The sequence below is a fragment of the Zonotrichia albicollis genome, chromosome 17 (genome assembly GCF_047830755.1).
Source record: "Zonotrichia albicollis isolate bZonAlb1 chromosome 17, bZonAlb1.hap1, whole genome shotgun sequence".
In the NCBI taxonomy this organism is placed as follows: Eukaryota; Metazoa; Chordata; class Aves; order Passeriformes; family Passerellidae; genus Zonotrichia; species Zonotrichia albicollis.
In genome coordinates, this window is record NC_133835.1 from 5,075,467 (window position 1) to 5,095,658 (window position 20,192).

General features: G+C 49.6%; 1 protein-coding gene across 4 annotated transcripts; it reads right to left on the reverse strand.

Annotated features, from left to right (window-relative positions):
* Nucleotides 1–488: 488 nt before the first annotated feature.
* SGK2 (serum/glucocorticoid regulated kinase 2) lies at nucleotides 489–19,478 on the reverse strand. Of its 4 annotated transcripts, XM_014269144.3 has the most exons (15): nucleotides 19,141–19,478; nucleotides 15,333–15,484; nucleotides 9,739–9,808; nucleotides 8,517–8,574; nucleotides 8,023–8,072; nucleotides 7,404–7,461; nucleotides 6,791–6,874; nucleotides 6,333–6,464; nucleotides 5,397–5,509; nucleotides 4,910–4,946; nucleotides 4,270–4,356; nucleotides 2,898–2,993; nucleotides 2,471–2,626; nucleotides 2,013–2,102; nucleotides 489–1,814 (listed from the first exon to the last, which is right to left on the reverse strand). In XM_014269144.3, the coding sequence occupies exons 2-15, from the start codon at nucleotides 15,382–15,384 to the stop codon at nucleotides 1,659–1,661; spliced, it is 1,239 nt and encodes a 412-aa protein (XP_014124619.2). In that variant the 5' UTR covers nucleotides 15,385–15,484; nucleotides 19,141–19,478; the 3' UTR covers nucleotides 489–1,658. The 4 variants fall into 4 exon arrangements, with proteins under 4 accessions (XP_014124619.2, XP_074409677.1, XP_074409676.1 ...); XM_074553576.1 differs by lacking the exons at nucleotides 15,333–15,484; nucleotides 19,141–19,478 and adding an exon at nucleotides 13,711–14,785; XM_074553575.1 differs by lacking the exons at nucleotides 15,333–15,484; nucleotides 19,141–19,478 and adding an exon at nucleotides 12,809–13,645.
* Between the last annotated feature and the right edge of the window lie 714 nt (nucleotides 19,479–20,192).

The window sequence follows — 20,192 nt, forward strand, 5'->3', positions numbered from 1 at the left end:
CTGACGGGGCGGGGACAGGGCGGTGCGGTCCCGCCCTCCCTCAGCCCCAGTCCGCGCCTGTCAGGGCTCGGCGCAGTCCTGCTGTCCTGAACCCCTCTCCACATTTCTGGGCTTTTGATTTTGCTTGTGTCTAAAATCCTAATCCTGACAGATTCAGGTTCTTCCCTGTGAGGGTAGGGAGCCCCTGGCACAGGTCTGAGAAGGCCCAGGCCCTGGCCCTACCCAGAGAAGCTGTGTCTGCCCCTGGATCCCTGGCAGTATCCAAGGGCAGGCTGGATGAGGCTTGGAGCAGTAGACGGTATCCCTAACCCTGGCCTTTAAGATCCTCAACCCTTCCATGATTCTGTGATCAGCTTAAATTGGGGAATTCCTCTTTAATTTAAACGCAGCAGTGCTAGTCACTTTCTGCATGCAGCCCTGTACTCTCCAGCCCAGAACAAGGCAAAGACCCTCCTTCCCCTCTTATCCAGGACACCCAGAGACGCACATGAGTGTTTGCAACTTTAATATAAACGATGTCATATTTCCAATGACTTCAGCATATACAAGATAGAGCCTGATAAAAAAAAAAAAAAAAACCAAAACACACAGTGGTACCAAGCACAAGGTTCCCCACAGCACAAGCATCACACAGATTTTAGAAAGCCCCCTGTTTATCCCCGTGTTGCTCTGAGCCCCCTCTCCTCCCCACAGCAACAGCACAGAACAGCTTAAAAAGAAATGTGGGAAGTGACATTCAATGAATACACCAGCTTTTAAATTAAGGCAGAATAAATAACTATTCCACATGAGTGATGGGCATTTTCAGGTGAGTGCTGGAGCATGGCCACCACTCGCTGTTCACTGCCCTGTGCTCATCACAGTAGTGTTGGTGTGCCTGGGGCAGGTCAAGCACATTGTGAAAGCACCCTCACCCCCAACCAGAGTTCAGCTATAAAGTTATTTTTATTTTTCCAAGCAACTCCTCTTTCTCCACTCCCCCTTGATCTGGGACTTTCCTCCTACATCACAGCCTCGTTGTTGCTTCAGTAGCATCCCAATCCTGGGCCAGAAAGATAATCCACTCACTTTGAGGGGGATCAGACTGGCATGAAAAGCCACAGTGCAGTTCAGGACTTAAAAATCTGCAGCTGCCTTTGGAGCAATAACTGATGAACAGAGTTTTTCACTCGGCCCAGGATGACCAGCTTGAGTGACAGAGTAAGGGAAGGAAGCCACTGTTCATGGTGATGTGAAGAGTTTCCTTTTCTGTTGAGGGCTTTGAGAAAGACATTGGGCATAGCTCCACAAAAATAAAAAAGTAAAATAAATGTGTCCAGTTACAGGGACATGGCTGTTGATGTGAATGATGGCACATTCCTCAACCGTAAATATAACCACAGAGTGAATACAATTCTGCCAAGTAGCACAAGACACTCAGGGAAAATCATAGTCAGTGTCCCACTTTCTCTGAGAGGGAAACATTCATTTAGGGACAAAATCCACCAAACAACAAAAATTAAGAGCTCTGTTCCATCCCAGCCAGTTAGTGTGTTAGTGCCAATTTCCTTAAACCATGAGCAAAGGACAGTACCAAACCTCTCAAAAGAAAAAAAACCAAAAACACAAAACCCCATAAAACTCATTTAAAATATGGCTTGACAAAGCCTTTGTAAAATTTAAATGTCCTCTTCAGTTGGTGCATATGAAAATCCTAAAAATGCATCTGAGGCACTGGAGCTGCTGGCTGCCAGGTCAGGCGTGCGGGTGATGGAGGCAGAGATGGCTTCCTGGGTGAACTCAGGATCAAAGTGCCGCAGATCAGCTGGGCCAGCCTAAGCAGAGACACAAATCATTGAGGGAGCAGACCCAGACCAGACCCTTGTGTTCAGAGAGCCCAAGGCAGCTGCTCTTCCAAAAGAGCCATCGCAACTCCACTTGCAGGTCCCAACCCACACCTCAGAACCCTCAGCATCAGTGGAAGATACTTGGAGAGGATCCCTACTGTAAAACAGACAGAATTTCCCACTTACCACATTGGGGTTGAATGGAGGAGTAATCCTCTTGTGATATAAATCATCCCAGTTTATTGGGCTGAAGAATACATGGCTCTTTATCTCAAGCTGTACAGAAAGCAGGAAGGAAAAGTCAATTTTCTGCCAACCCTCATTTTCCAGCACCTGGTCTCACAGCTTTAAGTAGTTAACTTGAAGTTACCACATACTCATATCCACAAATCCTTAATATATGAGGGTCCTGATCCAGGAATCCCCCAAGGGAAATGACCCATCACACACTGGTGTCCTTAGCTGGACAGCTCCCCTCTCCCTTTGGAAATCCAAGTCAACCCCATGTGTTCCTTGGAGGAGGCTGAAGGGACAGACTGTGTGGGAGGGTTTTTCCAAGGCAGTGCTGTTCTGAAAGAAATGCTCAGAACAGAAATCTCCCCATCCATCCTCCCTCCCTCCTGCTCATAGTGAAGGCCACCTACAAAGTCTGTTTTGGCACCCAGCCTCCTCTTCTGGTCCTTGTGGAGAAGTCCCTGAAGGATGTCACAAGCTGCCACAGTCTTGGTTCCTTGGATCTGTAGTGGCTTGTGCAGAATGTTGTCATACATCTGAGACACATCCCGGCTGTAAAAAGGAGGCTAATTTGAAAGAGAGGAGAAGCAGCCAGGTAAAACATGAGCTACCAGAAGGAGTCACACATTGCAGGTCAAAATGAATCCTGCAGTGAGTAGATGAGGGAGACCTGCCACACCTCTGTTTGAAAGGGCAGTGGTAGGATTGGACCAGATCACTAATTCAGGATTTAGTTTTCTATCAAGTACGTCATGAGCACCAGACCAACCTCACACCACAGTTTTTGCAAATCAAATTTTCACAATGCAAAGTGAACCAGCCCATTTCCAAACTCACCAATCCAAAGAGCATTTCATAGAGGACAGCTCCTAGGCACCACCAGTCTACTGTCCTGTCATAGGGCTGCTTCTTTAGCACCTCAGGAGCCAGATACTGGGAATTCAGAAGGAAATATTGGAGTCAAATTATAAAGGCCCTTTTTAGTCCTAAACCCGGCTGCAGCTCAATTTGAGCAAATGCATTAAGAATAACACAGATGCTGTTCCTAGTATTATCTAATAAACTGTCCACTTGCTTTGGAGCAATAGGGTTGAGAGACACCTACCAAAGCCCTCAAAGTGTCCTTGCAGGCTACAGGAGGTTCTCTTCCTTGAGAGGACTCCTACAAACATTTGGTACCTGCCACAATTCAGCCAGCAATCCTGTCCCACTAGAGACATCACACTTCTAAAATGACTCCTGTATTTTTTTAAAAGCTGCAGTTTTCAACCCCAATAAGTCTGTCCAAAGGAGCAAAACTACCAAGGGCCATTATAGAGGAGCAACAGGCAAGAATTTGAGCAGTCTGCAGAACAGTTCCCCACAGAATTACCTCTGTGTACTATCAGGCTCTGTCTAGAGGTTTCTAGAACAGGAAAACACCAACACCACAACTAGAAAACAAAGCTCAAACATTCCTTCTTGGTTCATGCTGTGCTGTTGCATAAGTGAAACCTCACTGAAAAAGAAGGGAAATTCCTGCCCACTTCTGCTGAGCTTCAATGCTGAAAGGTGTCATGTTTACAGACCCTTTGCCAAGCTGCCTGGGGAAAGCAGCAGGACAGATACATTACCTAGGCTGAAGTGCTACCAAAATCCCCAGGCTCAGTAAGAAGCAGGTAAAAAAGCCTCCAAGAAGCCAGACTGGAATAAGTTTTCACAAAACCCAGTTGGAGTGCACTGGAGGAAAGGCATTTCCTCCCCTCTGAGCAGCGTTTGCATTCCAGGGGGGAGCCTGCTCCCCTGCTCTGCACAGGGAATCCTGCAGCTCCTGCCTGCACCAAGGACACAGAGGAGAGCACAGCAAGGTCCTGTGCATGCCAGTACCAGCAGGCTCCTTGTTCTGCACCACTGGGGTCTCAAAGCAGGTAAACAACCAGCAATCCTGCTCCCAGGGACAGGGTTGTCTCCACTCCCCAGCTATTTTCACAAGTCTGGCCATTTCCAAGTGCAGGAACCCCTGCCCCAATAGCTCATTCATACCTGTAACAACACAGCAATTTTGGAGTAACTGTCTGCTGGATAGGGAAGGCCTTATCTGAGCTCCAGCTTCAGGCTGACAGCCTCAGAGAGCCCATATTTTTTTGAGGTGTCACATAAGCCCAAGACCCAGAGCACCAAGTGTCTGAAGGTTTCCAGTCCCCCAATCTCAGCAAAGCCTCAGAAGTACCTCAGGAGTGCCACAAAAGGTAGAAGTTGTCTCCTCTTGCTCCATTCCTTCTTTGCAGAGTCCAAAGTCTGTCAATACTATGTGTCCCTAAAGAAAAGGGAAATTAACTTGTCTCACTCTTCATGGAGAGGAGACAGGATTTCCAAGTATTTGCCTATGCATTACATCTCATGGGGGTTTTGGTTCTCCACTGCTCATCTCCTCCCCTCCCTCCCATTATGTTCATCCTATATACAGGTACTGGAGCCTGTAGAAAAATACAGTCTCAATTTCTTATTTTTTACTTGTCTACAGCTAGATAGCCATGAGGAGCTCCAGCACTGCTGTGATTTTCTGCTGCTTTATCCCAGAGACAATTTATGTAACAGTGGCTACCAGAGCTGCAGCAGTGACCTGCTCTTCACCACCCTGATCCCCTCCACAGGTCAGGTCCCAGCTTCTGGGAATGAGCCCCAAAACCATGCAGTTCTTCAGAGGGTGAGCCCTCTCACCCCTCCAGGATCTGCACAGAAGTGCAGTGGGGCAGACAGATAAAATCCATGCCATGCAATCAACTATAGTCCAGCTTGCACAGGCACAGCCCTCTGCTTGTGGTCCTGATGTTTTTAAAGCCAGAAGACAATCCAAGCTGTGAGTATACCTGGCAATCCAGGAGGATGTTCTCAGGCTTTAAGTCCCTGCAAGACAAAGTGCTGTTTGAGCAGATTTGACCAGATATTTAAAAAACATGGATGTGAAACAGCATCAGCTGTGAACAGGAGCTAACAAAGCCTCCCAAATTGCAGATTCCCATTAGTATACACACATGCAGACATAAATAGGCTGCTTTCCCACAGGATCAGGTGTTAGCTTGCATTTCCATGCATAAATTGTTACTGAGATATGATTTCTCACTTATTGAGCCAGGTTTATTTTATGTCTTTTAACTTAATACCCTCAGACTGATACTGAGAGGGGAAATGATGGTTTATTGCCCATCAGGTCATGTGCAGACCCTCTTGCAGGGGAAAGTGTCAGCAGCACAGTCTTGTCTGGGCTAGGTCATTCTTCAGCTACTCCACTCCTGCATTTCACCTCCCCAGTGAATCCCTTTCCCTGCCAGGGCAGGCTTGGAGCCCCTGCCTTACCTGTAGATGATGTTTAGGGAATGCAGGTACCCAATGGCACTGGCCACTTCTGCAGCGTAGAACCGGGCCCGGGGCTCACGGAAACAGCGCTCCCTTTGCAGGTGGAAGAAGAGCTACGGGAAGGTGAGAGGCTTGATCATGTCTCTAAATAAATGAAGGCTAATCTGGAGCAAGGCTGAAAGCCAGCTACATGAGTGAAAAGTGATTTGTAGCAGGTAGCACTAACAGGATGAAATAAACCCAAGCCAAGTGAATTTAAGCAATACAAACACCTTTACAGAAATTGTTTCATTTCTCCTCCTCATCATTCACAAAAATTAATTATTAATACGCAAGCCCTTCATCATCTCCTGACCTGGTTAAGCTCCTGGCTTACTACAACCCACAGACTGATTACAGTGGTAGTATGGCCATGAGAAGTGATACATGCAGAGAGCTGAACACGCAAAGGTCCCCAACGTGAACTTGATTTTAGCAAGATATCCACCTTAACAATATGTCCTAGCAAGTTTCAGATAGCACAGAAAGAGAGCTGAGAAAAGTAAGCTTCTACATGACAGAAAAAGTCTAGGAAGTTGCAATGGCATCACTCCTAAGCACTAGGCATGGATTCAGAGCTGGCCCACAAAGGGGTTTCCCTGAACCTCACCATTGCTAGTATTTCCCATATTCTCCATAGGATTTTAAAATGCCCCAATACCACTTTTCTCAGAATCTTTACTTTGGGAATCATCTGACTCAAGTCATAGCCAGCAAGATCTTGACTCAATTTACAGGTGAGGTATCCTGTCAGGTATTCCTGGCTGCTCCTTGCCAGCAGTCAAAACAACATTATCCCTCAACATCATTATCTCCTGACAAGAAATAATTTTAAATAAAGCAGCATGTTTGTGAAGGACCAGAAAGGATTAAAACAAAGCCTGGAAATGCACTCACCTCTCCTCCATTTACATAGTCAAGCACAAAGTAAAGCTTCTCTGAGGTCTGGAAGGAGTAGTGGAGTCCCACAAGGAAGGGGTGCTTGACATTTTTCAGGAGCACATTGCGTTCTGCCATGATGTGGTTTTGCTATCAAGAAGCAGACAAGGCATTAAGGATTCAGGCAAAGATCCAGCCCAGCCTGTCCTAAGGGCTCACTGATGCTTTCAAAGCAGGTGGAGGCTGGGAGCCCACAAGGGTCATTTCCAGCCCCAAAAAGAGAACCACTCTCTCCTATCTGACTTAATTTTTCTCTGTTCTTTTGTTCTCATGGCACAGCCAGATCCACGTTAATGGATTTTAAAGTTGTGAACTGCCTACCTGAATGCCAGGTACCTCAATTGCATTACCCAGAGAGCCCATACACTGACCAGAACTTCCAGAATTTCCAGAACAGCCCAGGAGAGCAGTCATACCTCTTTTTTCTTGAGAATGGTTTTCTTATGTAAGACTTTCACTGCATAAAAAGTCCCATCACACTTGCGTTTGGCCAGGAGAACCTGCAACAGAAGGTCCTGGTCACAGCTGTCTCACCTTGGTCAGCGTGTCCTCATTAGTGTAACACTCTTGTGAGTGATTATATACAGAAAAACTACTTCAGGGGGCCAGCTACAGGGTTTTAAAGACCAAGCTCCAGCCCTCTCAATTCCCAGCACTTTTTCATTGCCAGAAGATAAGTACTCAATATCTCCACATAGACCCCCTAGACACCCAATAGAAAATAGTTTTTGAGTATTTAGGGCCAGTCCCATTTAAAGAATCCTGCCAGTCTCCAGGTTTCTCTGGAGATCTTTTGCTGAACAAGTTTGAAACTTATTTTGAATCAAGCACTGCTCTTTATCATCACTGAGCATAAAACACCTCACTCTTCAGTCCTTAGAGAGGTTGAAGTGACTTAAAGTAGAATGGACTACTCATAACAGACTATTCAACACAGCAAAGGACACAGCTAGAAACTCCTTCAGGAACACATTTTCCTTCCAAGCTGCCTCCAAACAGCTACAGCCCACCTGCACAAAGCCCACTTACTTTTCCAAAGCTTCCTTTGCCAATAACCTTCAGGAAGTCAAAGTCTGTCGGCTTGGCACTGTTGGGCAAGAATGAAACAAGTTAATGTTTCTGGGAGAGAAACATGCAACTGTAACACCAGCTTCCAAGCAGAGATCCTGCTTGGAAAAACGAGTGTTTGTGGAAGGGATTAAAGGGCACTGGTGGGTGACCCTCGCTCCCAGGCAGCTCAGGATTCACACTGTGTGTCAGGGCGCCCTGCAGAGCACCAGCAACCAGGCAGCAGCAGTGACAGCACCTGCAAGGACTAAGGGATGCCCTTACAGGGGATACAGTTTGTGCCTGTTTCTAGAGAAGATAATCTGGAAGCCAGCAGTGACAAGGAAGAGCTTCCCTTACTACCTCTCAAAAGAAAGGGGACAATGGGCTACAGACATGGCCAGGAGAGGATGATTAGAATAAATACCAGCTACAGCTTAGTCTCTGAAGCTGGTACATTGGTGGCACATGTGGTGTTAAAGGCTGAGAAATGTAAAATGTAACTGTCCAGACTCTGCAGACACCACCCTGGCACACAGGGATCATCTGCATCCCCCTACCAAATCACTCCACACCCTACCTGGCTTTGCAGGGAGCTTACTTGGGGTTAGCAGAAGGTCCGAGGTTGATGTTGTCAGTTGGTGTTGAAGGCTAGAGAAGATAAGAATTTTAGTCATGAGGACTGTGCTTCATGTTGGGTTTTTCCTTCCTCAACACAGCAACCCTCCCACAGAGCCGCTGATAAACACCCAGTGGATACTTCAGCAAACATTTAAGGTATCTTTAGATGGCCTTATGCACACACAGCACCACAGAGCTGCAGCCTCTCTTCCCAAAGACAAGGGGATACATACACACAGACACCTGCTCTTCCTGTTCCCTAGGAACCTTACTGTCCCCAGACTCTGGGAACATCATGCCATGTCCCAAAGGGCCTCCCTGCTGTTTTTCCCCACCCAGCATTACCCACAGGACAGGGCAGGAACAAGACTCCCAGCAGGCTAACACAGACTCTTCTTCTTGTATTTAATCTAAAGGCACCAGCCCCCTTAGTCCCAAAGGTGAGGAATTGCTTGTTCAGAGCCATGATCTCACCTGGCTGCTTTTGTCTGGGCTCCGGGAGCGATCCATTAAAAAAACAACTCGCTCAGCACTTGGGAAAAGAAGAGGAAGTCAGTGTTGAGTACAAAATCCAAGAGAGAAACAGCTTCACACCATTAACTTGCAGGGGAGTAGTGCAAACCCCAGTGTGTGCACCCCTTCCTTTACAGAGGGCTCAGCTGAGCTCCCCAGCACTGCCACCCCCAAAGGATGGGATACCCACACTCTGGGGAAGGCAGGGAATGATGTGTGCTGACAGGAGATTAGGGAAGCAGGGTTCCTGGGTGAACAAGCTTTTCTAATATTGGCCCCTGACTTGCAATAACAGAAGCTGCACAAGCACACGAGGGCCAGCACAGCCCCAGCAGCACCACAGCCCCAGCCAGGTGAAGTCACAGCTCTCCTGGCAGAGATGCAGCCCCCTCCCCACTGCACAGGGATGCTGCAGCCCTGTGAGTGTCCCCACAGGGCAGCCAGGAGAGTCCAGCTAGGTCCAGGCACCACGGTCCATGGGGCTGGCAGCCCCAGAGGCCACTCCCCAGGCCAGGTCAGACCAGGGCAGCTCAGGGATGTTGACATTGCAGGGAAGAGGAGCTGCCATGGCAGCCAGTGCAGGCTTGGTGAACAGAGGCTTTAAAGAGCTCTTGTTTGCCTGGTGCAGCTTTTGCTGGGGCTGGAGAAGGCAGACTTGAACATTTGTTGGTTCAGATCCATCCTGCCTGAGCATCACTGGGGATGGGTGAGCCTTGCCTCAGGGATTCCTCGCTTTGGTTTTAGGGATTCCTCTAAATTCTGGCTTTTGCAAAGAGCAAAGATAACATGAATAAACAGCTCTGCTCCCTTCTCCTCTGCCCCAGAGAGTTTAGACCCCCCTCAGCCCCACCACACTACATCTGCTCTGAAGGCTCTCATCCCCACAGCCACCCTCTGTCCCACCCCTCCCAAAAAGGGGGCCCAAAGACCCCATATCTCACCTGTGGGTGCTCCCACTCTCTGCCCCCACACACCACCGGGCACAGACCCCCAGCCATCCCAAAGAATCCCCTCCTGCACAGCCAGGCTGGGCATGGCAGGAGCTGCCGGGCAGCAGCAGATGCTGGCAGCTGTGCCAGGGACTGCCCACATCTGCCCGGTGCCAGCCAGCTCCATCCACCACAGGGGTTATCGGCTGAGCTGTTAAAGGGCTCCCATCCCACTGGGAGGGGTTCATACTCACTATGAGCAGAGCCTGGAGCCAGAGGCCTTGATGGTTTGTTCTATCCTCTCCCGGCCGTGCCTGATGAGTTCTGTGAGCAAAGTTGGAGCACCGAAGCCGATTAGCTGGCAGCGTGATCACAAGTGCACAGAGGCACATTTGTTCTTCACTGACCTTGCTCTTCTCTCCACAGCCGCCCTCCTCCCCCTTCCTCACATACCAAAATAACCAGGAAATTATAGGAACCAGGACATCTTCCCTCCCAGCCTCACCAGGAGCCCTCAATAGCTCACAGGACAGGCATGAGTGCCACAAAACAGACAGCCTCTCTGGTGGCCAAGGGGATCAGGCTGAAGCACCACTGTCAAGCCTTTCAGAGCCACCCCTGTGTCCCCAGGGGGGACAAGGAGAGCACTTACAAGGATGAGGTTGTACTGGGATACGTCACACGCTTGGCACATCCACTGTCCCTTCCATTCAGGGTTCTGTGAGTAATTAGGGACGTGAATGAAACCTTTCAGGCCCTGCAGGAGGTAAGCCAGCACACACACATCACAGCAGTGGCTTGCCCAAGGACACATAGCCAGTGCCAGAAGCTGGGATTCCCACTATGGAGCATCCCTGCTGCTCAGCTGTGCAGGCAGTTGCCACCACTCATCATCATCATCACCTCTCCCTTCACAGAGAGGAAGCCCTAAGCCTGCTCTGTGCTGCACAGGCTGAGCCAGAGAGAAGCCCAAGGAGTGCAGCCTGTACAGAGGAGTTCCTTGTTTTGCTTAGGAGTAGATAGCAAAAGCATTTCAAGATTCATTTTTACTCCTCAGTTCTGCCACTGAAGGGAAGGCAAGAATCAAAACATTCACAGAATTATGTCTTTCCTTTCCCATCTAAAAAGAAGGGGCTTTGTAGACACAAGCAAGCTGTCATCCTGGAATAGCTCCTTCTACAGACCAAGGAATGGGCAGCACCAACTGCCAGAACCCGTCTCCCTGGGCAAAGATTTTGTAGGACAATGAGTTTTGAGGCAAACAAGCCCATAACAGAGCCCTTCCTGCATGCATTTTGGATCTACCAGGCAGGGGGACCTGGAACTCCTGAGAGGCCCTGAGCTGGCCCCACCAGCAGATCTGGGATTTGGGGGCAGCTCTGATGAGCAGCCAAAAAACTAAGCTGTGGTTTTAGAGTTTCTGAACTTATAAGAAAGGCAAAGGGAATTTAAAGTAAAGCCCACAAACCACGCAGAGGGAGAACTTACAACATCAGGCTGGTCTGTGAGCCCCTGACCTTGTCCATACTTTGCTCTGCAGCAAGTCCAAGATCCTGTCCCAGCTGGCAGCCACCAGCAGGGACAGCATGCAGGCAGCACCCAGACAGATCAAGCCCCATCTCCTCCCACTGGGCATAGTCCTTTCCCTGCCAGCCTGGCTCTCCCAGGGCTGCTGAAGGTCACCCAGCACCTGCCTCAGGGCAGTGTCTGCCTCACGGGCTGCTGGGCAGATGTCACAGACATCTATTATGAAAAATCCTTTCCTTAGGATTTTTCCTCCTGAGAAGATGAGAGGCCTCAGAAACAAAATGTAAACAATGATTATCTGCTGCTGTGGAATGCAACAGGTGCATCTGGGATTGGCCCATGTTGGTTGTTTCTAATTAATGGCCAATCACAGTCAGATGGCTTGGATAGAGTCTGAGACAGAGCCTTGGTTATCATTCCTTCTTATTCTATTCTTAGCCAGACTCCTGATGAAATCCTTTCTTCTATTATTTTAGTATAGTTTTAATGCAATTTATATCATAAAGCAATAAATCAGCCTTCTGAAACATGGAGTCAGATTCTTGTCTCTTCCCTCATCCCCTGTAAACACCATCACAGGCAGATTCCCAGCAGAGGGACACCACTGCTGCAGTCTCTGAGCAGACAGCACTCCCTGGAGGATCCAGACCTGGGAGGAGGCTGGCACAGGGCACACAGGTATGTGTGGGCAAGCCCCAAGCTGCACATGGCAGCAGTGGGGAGAGGAGTGAAGGTTCCCATCCTTTCTCAGGAGTCTCTTGCCAGAGCAACCCAACCTACCACCTCACTCCTGCTCGCTGCCTGCAGCTCCATCAGGTGGTACAGCACATTTCTTTCAAATCTGAAGCCCCACCAGCTTGGGTTTGACCTTAGGGCCAGCTTGCAGCCTCTATTCTGATCCCAGACTCAGGGGAACTAATGACTGAGGCTCAGATGGACATATCACAGCTTGGGCAACCATGGAAACACATCCATGTGCCCTGGAGGTATCTACAGGATGCAGGACAAGTTCCTGACTCGCTCCAAGGGGCTTGGACAAGCCTGTTTTAGCAACCTGCAGCTACACAGGAGCCCCTTCCAGCCTGGCAGCCCATTCATGCCTCCCTCTACCACCCCTGTTCTGCTCCACTGCCTGTTTGCTGGAAGTGAAGCCACTCAACAAGTCCCTGCTGACCAAGGGCAGCCTTTTCCAACACAGCTTTTTCATTAAAGGGACTTGCTCTGAGGTTAAAGTCTCTGAAGTACCATACCCATTTATAGATGCGTATATTCCCATCCCACATCACTTTCTATACAGGTTCAGAGCCACCTTCCCCAGCCCAAGTCCACCTTCAAAACCAGGTTAGTTTGTGGTTTAAATCTCACAAGCAGTCAAGCAGGCTTTTCCTTATCACTAACAAACCCTACCCCCCTAAAGCAGAAAGATTTCCTGAGCGCACACACTGAACAACAGAAGCAGAAATAGGTCACGAAGATACGCTGGAATCCTTGGTTATCCATGCCCGGCTGCATCCCTCCTCGTGCCTGCTGGTGCAGCATGGATGCTCCAGGGCCACAGAGAGCATTGGCAAGCAAGTCTAGGAGTTCCCCAATATCACAGGACTACTACCCAGCAGGAACACAGACCCCTGCACCCCACTCCCCCCTCCTCAAACACCATTTCACCCCAACTCCCAGCCACAGGCACCCCCAGGCAGGAAGCAAGCACTCACTCACACAACAGAGAGCTGCTACTTCCAAGTTGGAGCAGTTTCTGCAGCTCAAACCCCCCCCAGCACACATCCCTCAGTAACATACGTTTGCTTCCCAGCACAGCACGAGCAGCTCCCTGTTCCTCGCACAGTTCTGGCAGTGGTGACCCACATTCCCATGCCAGCCCAGCGTTATTTGCTACAAACACATTACTAATGCAAGGCGTACCTTGCACGGAGACACAACCTCACAGCCTCGTCATCCGCGGGCTGCTCCCGCCTCCTCCCCGATGTCACCGCTCTCGGCAGCCTCCCCTGCCTAACCTACATTGCAAACCCCTCCGAGGCAGTCCCTCGTCCCCTCCTGCTCTGGGAAGGGCTGGCTGCCAGCCTGGAGAGGCCTGGAAGGGACAGAAGGTGATGTTGTGGAGGAAACTCAGAGTTTGGAGGGGTAGGGGTGAGGAACAGGCACCCACAGGTTTCACCCAGCTCAGGGGCTGCTCTCAGCTTAAGGGGGAGATGCCCCAGTTTCAGCTCAGAGAGGAGCAGGAAGGGAGATGGGAGATTCCTGCAAACACGTGCTTTTACTGGGGAAAGAAGAAAAAAAAAAAAGGCTCAAGTTTTCCCCTGCTACAGATCTAAGAGATAGCTGCAAGCTAGTACTGAACTCCACTTTCATCCCCATTGAGACACTACAGCAAGTCCAGGAAGAGGTTAGGAAAGACTTTAAAGAACTTCTGCATTTCAGGGAGATTTCTTAGCCAGCCTCTGGAGACGTAGTGGCTTGTCCAATTTTCTCCTGCAGATCCTGTTCCCTACACCCCAGGGACACTGCAAAACAGAGCAGGAACCCAGCCAAGCAGCTCTGGCTCAAGGCAAGCTGGAGACGACCAATCCTTGAAATTTTAGAGAAAAGCTACATGCAGAACTCAAAGAAAACAGCAGGTGGCTAAAGCTTGAAGCACTTCACAAAAAAAGAATTCTATGAAAACAAGTCATCAAACATACCTGGGAGCTCATCTCCCAGAGGCTGAGTCCTGAAGCATGGGAAGCAGTCCATGAGCACTGAGCACAGAGACCTCTCATTGCCCACACTCCCCATCCCTGCACCAGCCCACCCAGGAGCCCAAAGCTCCTTCCTAAACCCCAAAGGGGAAGAGCTTTGCTTCCTGCAGTAGTTCATTTAACCACAACCACCAACTCTCCAGAGCAATCAAGCCACTGCTGGTGCCTCACTGCAGCACTTTAAATAGAGCAGGAAAAGCTGACCAGCTGCAAGAGATGAAGAAACACCTGCTAGCTGTACCCAAGGAGTGAGAATTTAGGTGGGAGGGATAACTATGGGTGCGGAGGAAGAGGTGCAGGTGGTGTGTGGAAGCAAATTGCAGCCTGGCAGGCAGCTCAGGTGTTCTGAATGATTTTTTACAAGTCAGCTGGAAATTTGTCCTCTGTCCAGTCATTTGGAGGAAGGTCAAAACTAACATTTGGTTCAGGTCAAACCGTGAAGAAACTGCTTTTTACAGTGTCCTGGGGACCCTGGAGGGCTGCAGCCCTGCTAACTGCAAACATCAAACATGGGGAGCCTGGTGATTTAAGAGACCAGAGACTGAGCTCAGAGCAAAAGGGTACCTGGGAGAAGGGCTGATGTCTTCTCTTTCTTTATTAAATATAAATCAGTTGCTTTTTGCTTCCATTGTAGTTTCCTATTAAAATCTCCCTGTGTGCAGCTGCAGCAGCAGGAAAGCAGCTTCTGGAGCAATGTCAGTGCTGGGTGCAAGGAGGTGAAAGCCAGGCTGTGGCAGCATTCCCTGTGGGAAGCAGAAGGGCTGGCCACCATGGGATAGGTCCCAGATTACAGCTACCAGGGGGAGATCATCAGGAACATTTGATGTGCCTGGAGCCATGTGTAAAGAGGGAGGGGGAACAGCATTTTGCTTGAAATATTACCTTCTTTCAGATCAAAAGCTGATTTTTTGCTCAGCCAATATTCTCAAGCTATCAGCATTGGTATCTTTTAAGAAGATCCGTTGTTCTTCTTTTCTCCAGCTTTGCTTTCACTTGCATTGAAATGGTCAAATTTCAGAATAATTTTATCAATTACATTGTATTAAACTTACATTTTCTAGTCAGTGCCTTCTGCTTTTGTTTCTTTAATGAAAATCTCAGTGTTATCATCAAAATCTACTTGATTTTAATTTCCATGGAAAAAGACATCTTTAATTAAAAAGCCACTTTCTATCTAAAGAAGAGAAAGCAGGAGGATCCTGTAGGGAAAATTTTAACAGCTAAAATGCATAAAACACCGAATCTGATGACAGCTAGTGATGGACAAAGTGATGTTGGGTTGGTTTAGTCCATCCTACCCCCTCTGTGATGATCATTGACCCTCCAGGCTGGGTGTCAGTCAGGGCCAGGTGGGCAAATGTGGGCAAAGGTGGGCAGAGCTGCCGTCTCTGTGTGTGTCCCATGGGTTCCAGGCTCCCTGCAGCCTTTGCTGGGCAGGCTGAGCCCAGCTGGAGCCCAGCAGGAAGGCTCTGGAGCCCAACACTTGTGGGAGACCATGGGGAAGCCTTCTCCATGCCCTCACCATGCCCAGGGCTCAGTGGCACACTGCCACCCAGCAGCATTACCTTTTGTCTTGCCCAGGGCAGTGTGGGAGGGCTCCATCCAGGCCACAATCATAAGCCAGCCAAGATAATCTCCTCTCCTTGCAGCTGGGGCAGGAATTCAGCTGCTGGCTCCGGGTGTCCTCGGGAAGCAGAGCACACAGATGTTCCTCTGTCTGCAAAGGTGAAGGGCGCAGGGGTGAGAGCACAGACAAGTCCTTGGGTGCAGCACTGGCTGACTGACAGACAGACAGCTCTGGGACATGGGGACAGAGCCTTGTCTGGGCAGCACCCACTCAGTCTGGTGGATATACTGGGGGGCTCTGCCATCACCCCAGTGACAAATACTTTGGGGCTGGCAAACAGAGGGAATGGGAGAGAGCTGAGAAGTTTGGCTCCTGTAACACAGTAGAAATTTACCCAAAGCATGGTAAATTCATGTATTTCTGCTGTTGGGAGAGAATTTGGGGTTTAGAGGCTTTTGAGGAGCTGAACCCCATTTCACCCTACCCGTACCCAGGGTGAGTGCCCTGACACCAGCAGCTCCCTGGCACAGGAGCAGTCCTGGGACAGCAGGTGATGTTGGGCAGGAAACTCAGAGTTTGGAGGGGTAGGGGTGAGAGAAGGGCACCCATGGGTTTCACCCAGCACAGGTGAAAGCATAGGGACACATGGCCCATGAGTGAACCCCACTGTAGGGCAGATCCTGTCAGAAATTCGACATCAGACACTCAGGGCAGCTGCAAAGGGCTCTGCCTGTGGAGCCCTGTGACTCTCCCTATTGAGGGCACCAGGGTGAGCAGCTGTCACCATGATGACAAGAGTGGGACAGGCAGGTATGAGCAGGGTTGGCCTCCTGCCCTCCCCATGTGTAAGAGGTGAGGCTTTGCCCTTGCCCTGTCCTGTGTGCCCACAGCCAGCCCCTCCTGCACCAGCTCTTGTCCCTCACCCATCATTGCCCGTGCCCATGGCAGGACACCTCAGTGCCACACTGAGGGCACTTGTGAGTGTGGGAGCACTTGGGGCACACACATCCCACAGGCACGTGTCCCTGCAGGTGCCAGCAGGGTAACCATGGCCCCTTGCAGCAGCACTGACCTTGGCCCATTCCCCTGCCCAGAACTCACACACTGCTGGACAAAATTAAACAATTCTGGTGGAGCTGCAGAGCTGCTGATGTCAGGGCTGCGTTTTGCCAGCATTGCTGCTCCTCTGTGCCTGGCTGCTGTTTCTCTGCCCTCCAGAGAACACATCTGTGCCAGGAAAACCTCTGGCTGGACCTGAGTTCAAAGGTGAGGAGCAGATCTTGGGCAATTTAACCTCTTCTGTGCACACCTCCTGCCTGGACCTGGCCAGAGCATGAGGGAACAAGCTCTGGCCACAGAGAGGGATTTTATTCAGCACAACTCAGAGCCTCCAGACATTGACTATTCTTGGAAACATTTTCTTTCCTCCCGAGGGAGGGAAGCTGCCTTTCTCTTCCCCAAGCCCAATAAGGGGTCAAGGGCTGCTTGGTCCTTCCATGGCTGAGTTGGATCCCTACAGGAAGGACCATCCCAGCAAAGATATTTTTGCAGCTTTACCCGGACAGGACACATCCAGTGGGGACAACAGGTCCAGCCCATTGTCTCTACGCACATAGAAGTACCCTCTCTTTCTCTTTTACAATATTTTATATCTTATTTTACAGGGGAAGATAATCCTAATCTTCCCTGTCTGGCAATATCCATAACCATAATCATAAAAGTGTCACTGAAGTGGAACCACACAGTCCTGAGCAATTGGAATTGCAGGGAAAGTCCAGATAAGGCTCAAAACAAATACTTCTCTAGAGAGCACAAAGCAAGAGTCCATGGATCTGCAGTGAAAGGTGACCTAAAATATTTGGCTACTTAGTTATCTCTGCTGGGTAAGAGCTAAAATGAGATAGGATTAAGATTAGGATAGGATAGGATAGGATAGGATAGGATAGGATAGGATAGGATAGGATAGGATAAGCTGTTCTTTAAAAGCTCAGAGGCTATTTGTTCCTTTTAGGAGAATTCATGAAAGAATAAATAGATTATTGGTGACCATTGCAGTTCTTTAAATTGTTTTTTCCCCCTCTATATTTTTCTTCCAACTTCAAAAATCAGGACTCTGCCTGGGGCTTTGCCTTTGATTTTGCCAAGGAATCCCACATAAGGGCTGGGATATTTTCCCATGTTTTGAAAAAAGGAGATAAGATGAGGCCATTGGGTATCAATTTTTAATTTCAAAGGACAGCCAAGGTGGGTTTGAGCAATTTTTGCCACTTTTTGTGCCTCTGTTTCTGTAAATATGAATGTGGCAGAATCTTACTGATCTCTTGTAAAGCCTTTACATTTCCTGTGGTTATTATTGCCATTAAATTAGGTGCCTGGAACTTCTTTTGCTCCCAAGTGCTTTTCAAGTGTAGGCACAGCCTCAGTGAATAAATAACACACCATTGGAAGCAGTCTGACTGTAAGTGACCCTTCCTGGCCAACCTTGTCCTTGCAAAAGGCTCAACTGCCCTTGCTGCTTGCTTTTCCCTCTTTTCCTTCCCTGCAGCGCTTCAGGACACATTATGGCCTGTGCCTTTAAAAAAAAAAACAAACAAACAAACAAACAAACAAAAACAAAATAAAACTGAAACCAAAACAAAAAACAAACAAACAAACAAACAAAAAACAACCCCAAACCCTGTTTTTTGGGGTGAATACCTCTTTTCCTCTGTAGCACAGGTCAGTGTGACACAGGGCCACCATTCCTAGCTCAAGCCCCAGATGTGCTCACCTGGTGGGGACAAGGGCAGTTTCCTGGCTGGATTGAGCAGAGTTTAGCAGCTCAGAAGTGGCTCTGAGAGCTGCACTGCCCAAACCCAAGTCCCTGGCTGCTGGCACAGCAGTGGCTTCCTCAGGAGCAGCTGTGGGTGCAGTGTCCCTGGGAGTGCCTCCCCTCTGCCTGCTCCATCCTGCCTGGAATCCCTGTTTTCAACCCTTTCTATCCATGTGCAAACCCTGGGAAGCAGCTGGAGCTGGCACAGCCAGAGATTGTCTTCAGCAGAGCTCTACACACTGCATGCAGTGAGCAGCCCTGTCCAAGCTGGGCTCAAGGCATTGCCAGGACCTGTGAGCCCTTGTACAAGAGCAGCAGAGCTGTCCTGAAATGTGGCAAGCCCAGCTCTGGAACGGAGCAGGAACAGCCCTCCCTGTCCTGCCAGAGGGGGGTTTGGGAAGCCTGATGGACACTCCTGAGCTTCACCTCAGAGATTCTCAAAGCCCAGCAGACCACAGCCAACACAACCTGAAATTTTTGGTGTAAAGTTCACCCTTCCAGTGCTGGCTGCAAATCCCCATGGAGCCCAAGGCTCCTTTCCATGTGCAGGTGGCCCAGAACCATGGTGTCTGCTGATCTCCAGCTTCTGAAATTACCCAGATCAGGAGCACTCATGAGTGCTGCCCGCAGGAGCCCACCCAGCTGAGCTGCTGTGGGGCTGCAGGGACAAGCAGGGTGATGGGAGTTCGTTTGATGGAAGTTTGCTGGGGGAGGCAGAGCTAAAACCAGAAAATTTCCCAGAGGAAGGAAAGGAGGCTGTTCATCTCCTCTCTGGACTCTTCCACATCTGTGAAACAACCCCAACAACTGCTGGAACTGAACCCCCTCCCCTTGCAGCTGCTGGCCCTGGGGAGCAGCTCTTCCACAGGCCAGCCAGGTTCCTGGCAGCAAGGGATGAATCCTTCACACCCCTCTGCTGCTCCCAAAGGGCTTCAGAAAGTCATTTAAAGAAGGGAAAGTCTCAATCCTCCCAGAGAAAGCAAAGGTGCATTACCTGCAGGCAGGGCTCCTGGATCCAGCGGGCACTGCCACACTCTCACCGCAGGAGCAGCCTGTGCCTCTCTCCCTCACGCTGTTTTTATTTTGGCAATGCAGTCTGAAGGTCGAAGAAAAAGTCCGAAGGAGTGGCTTGTGGCAGGCAGTAAATTATTACCCTGGACCTCTCTCTCTGAGGGGACCAAGGCACAGGGAGCTGGGGTGGGAGAGGAAAATCCCTCCTTGGGGGGATTAGAGGGCAGCTCGCTGGCAGGGAGGTGCAAAGGGTCAGAACAAAGTGCTCTGTTTGCCGGAGGCCGTGCTGGGTCACATGCTGGATCCCAGCAGAGGTAATGAGGCATGGGTCACCTCCCAAACTCCAGCAAGACCACAGGACCTGTTGCCAATCCCCCAACAGACCTTGCCAAACAGGAAGGAGCTGGGTGAGAGGGAGCCTTGCCCTCTGGCAGCACTGAGGGGCAAGAAATCCCAGGACTTTTACATGCCTGATTTGTGCAGGTGTGACAGTCCTGTGGATCCTGGGCCACTCATACAGAGGATGAACCTGTCACCCTGATTTTTTAAGATTTTCTAAGCCTTCTGGTGTTGACATTCTTGTAGTGAGCTTTCTCACACACTTTCTGTAAATAACTCATTGTTTTGCATTCCTTTATGGAAGAAGAGAAAGTTGATGGACTGTTGGTTTGTCCAGTGTCATTGAAGAGGTGGCACTGTCACCCTCCAATCCACTGTCACTCTTGGAAAACGATAAACTTCCCTTTTTCCTTCACCTTGAGAGCAGCGGTGTGTGCTTGTGTTTTTTCATGTCCTATAGTGAGAATCCAAGAGGGGCCCATGGGCACATCACAATTGAGCCCAGAGGAGCACTCTCAGAGCCAAAATCTACTGCCCTCATGCTCTCCCCAGTTTGCTCCATTCCTCTTGTTTCCCCTCTGCAGGAGCCCAGCACCAGGGGTCACATCCCTGTGTGGGGGCACAAACAAGAGTCTGACAGGTGAGTTGTGTCACTGGTGGAGCCTCCAACTCCTCACCTGAAACAAAAACTCCAAA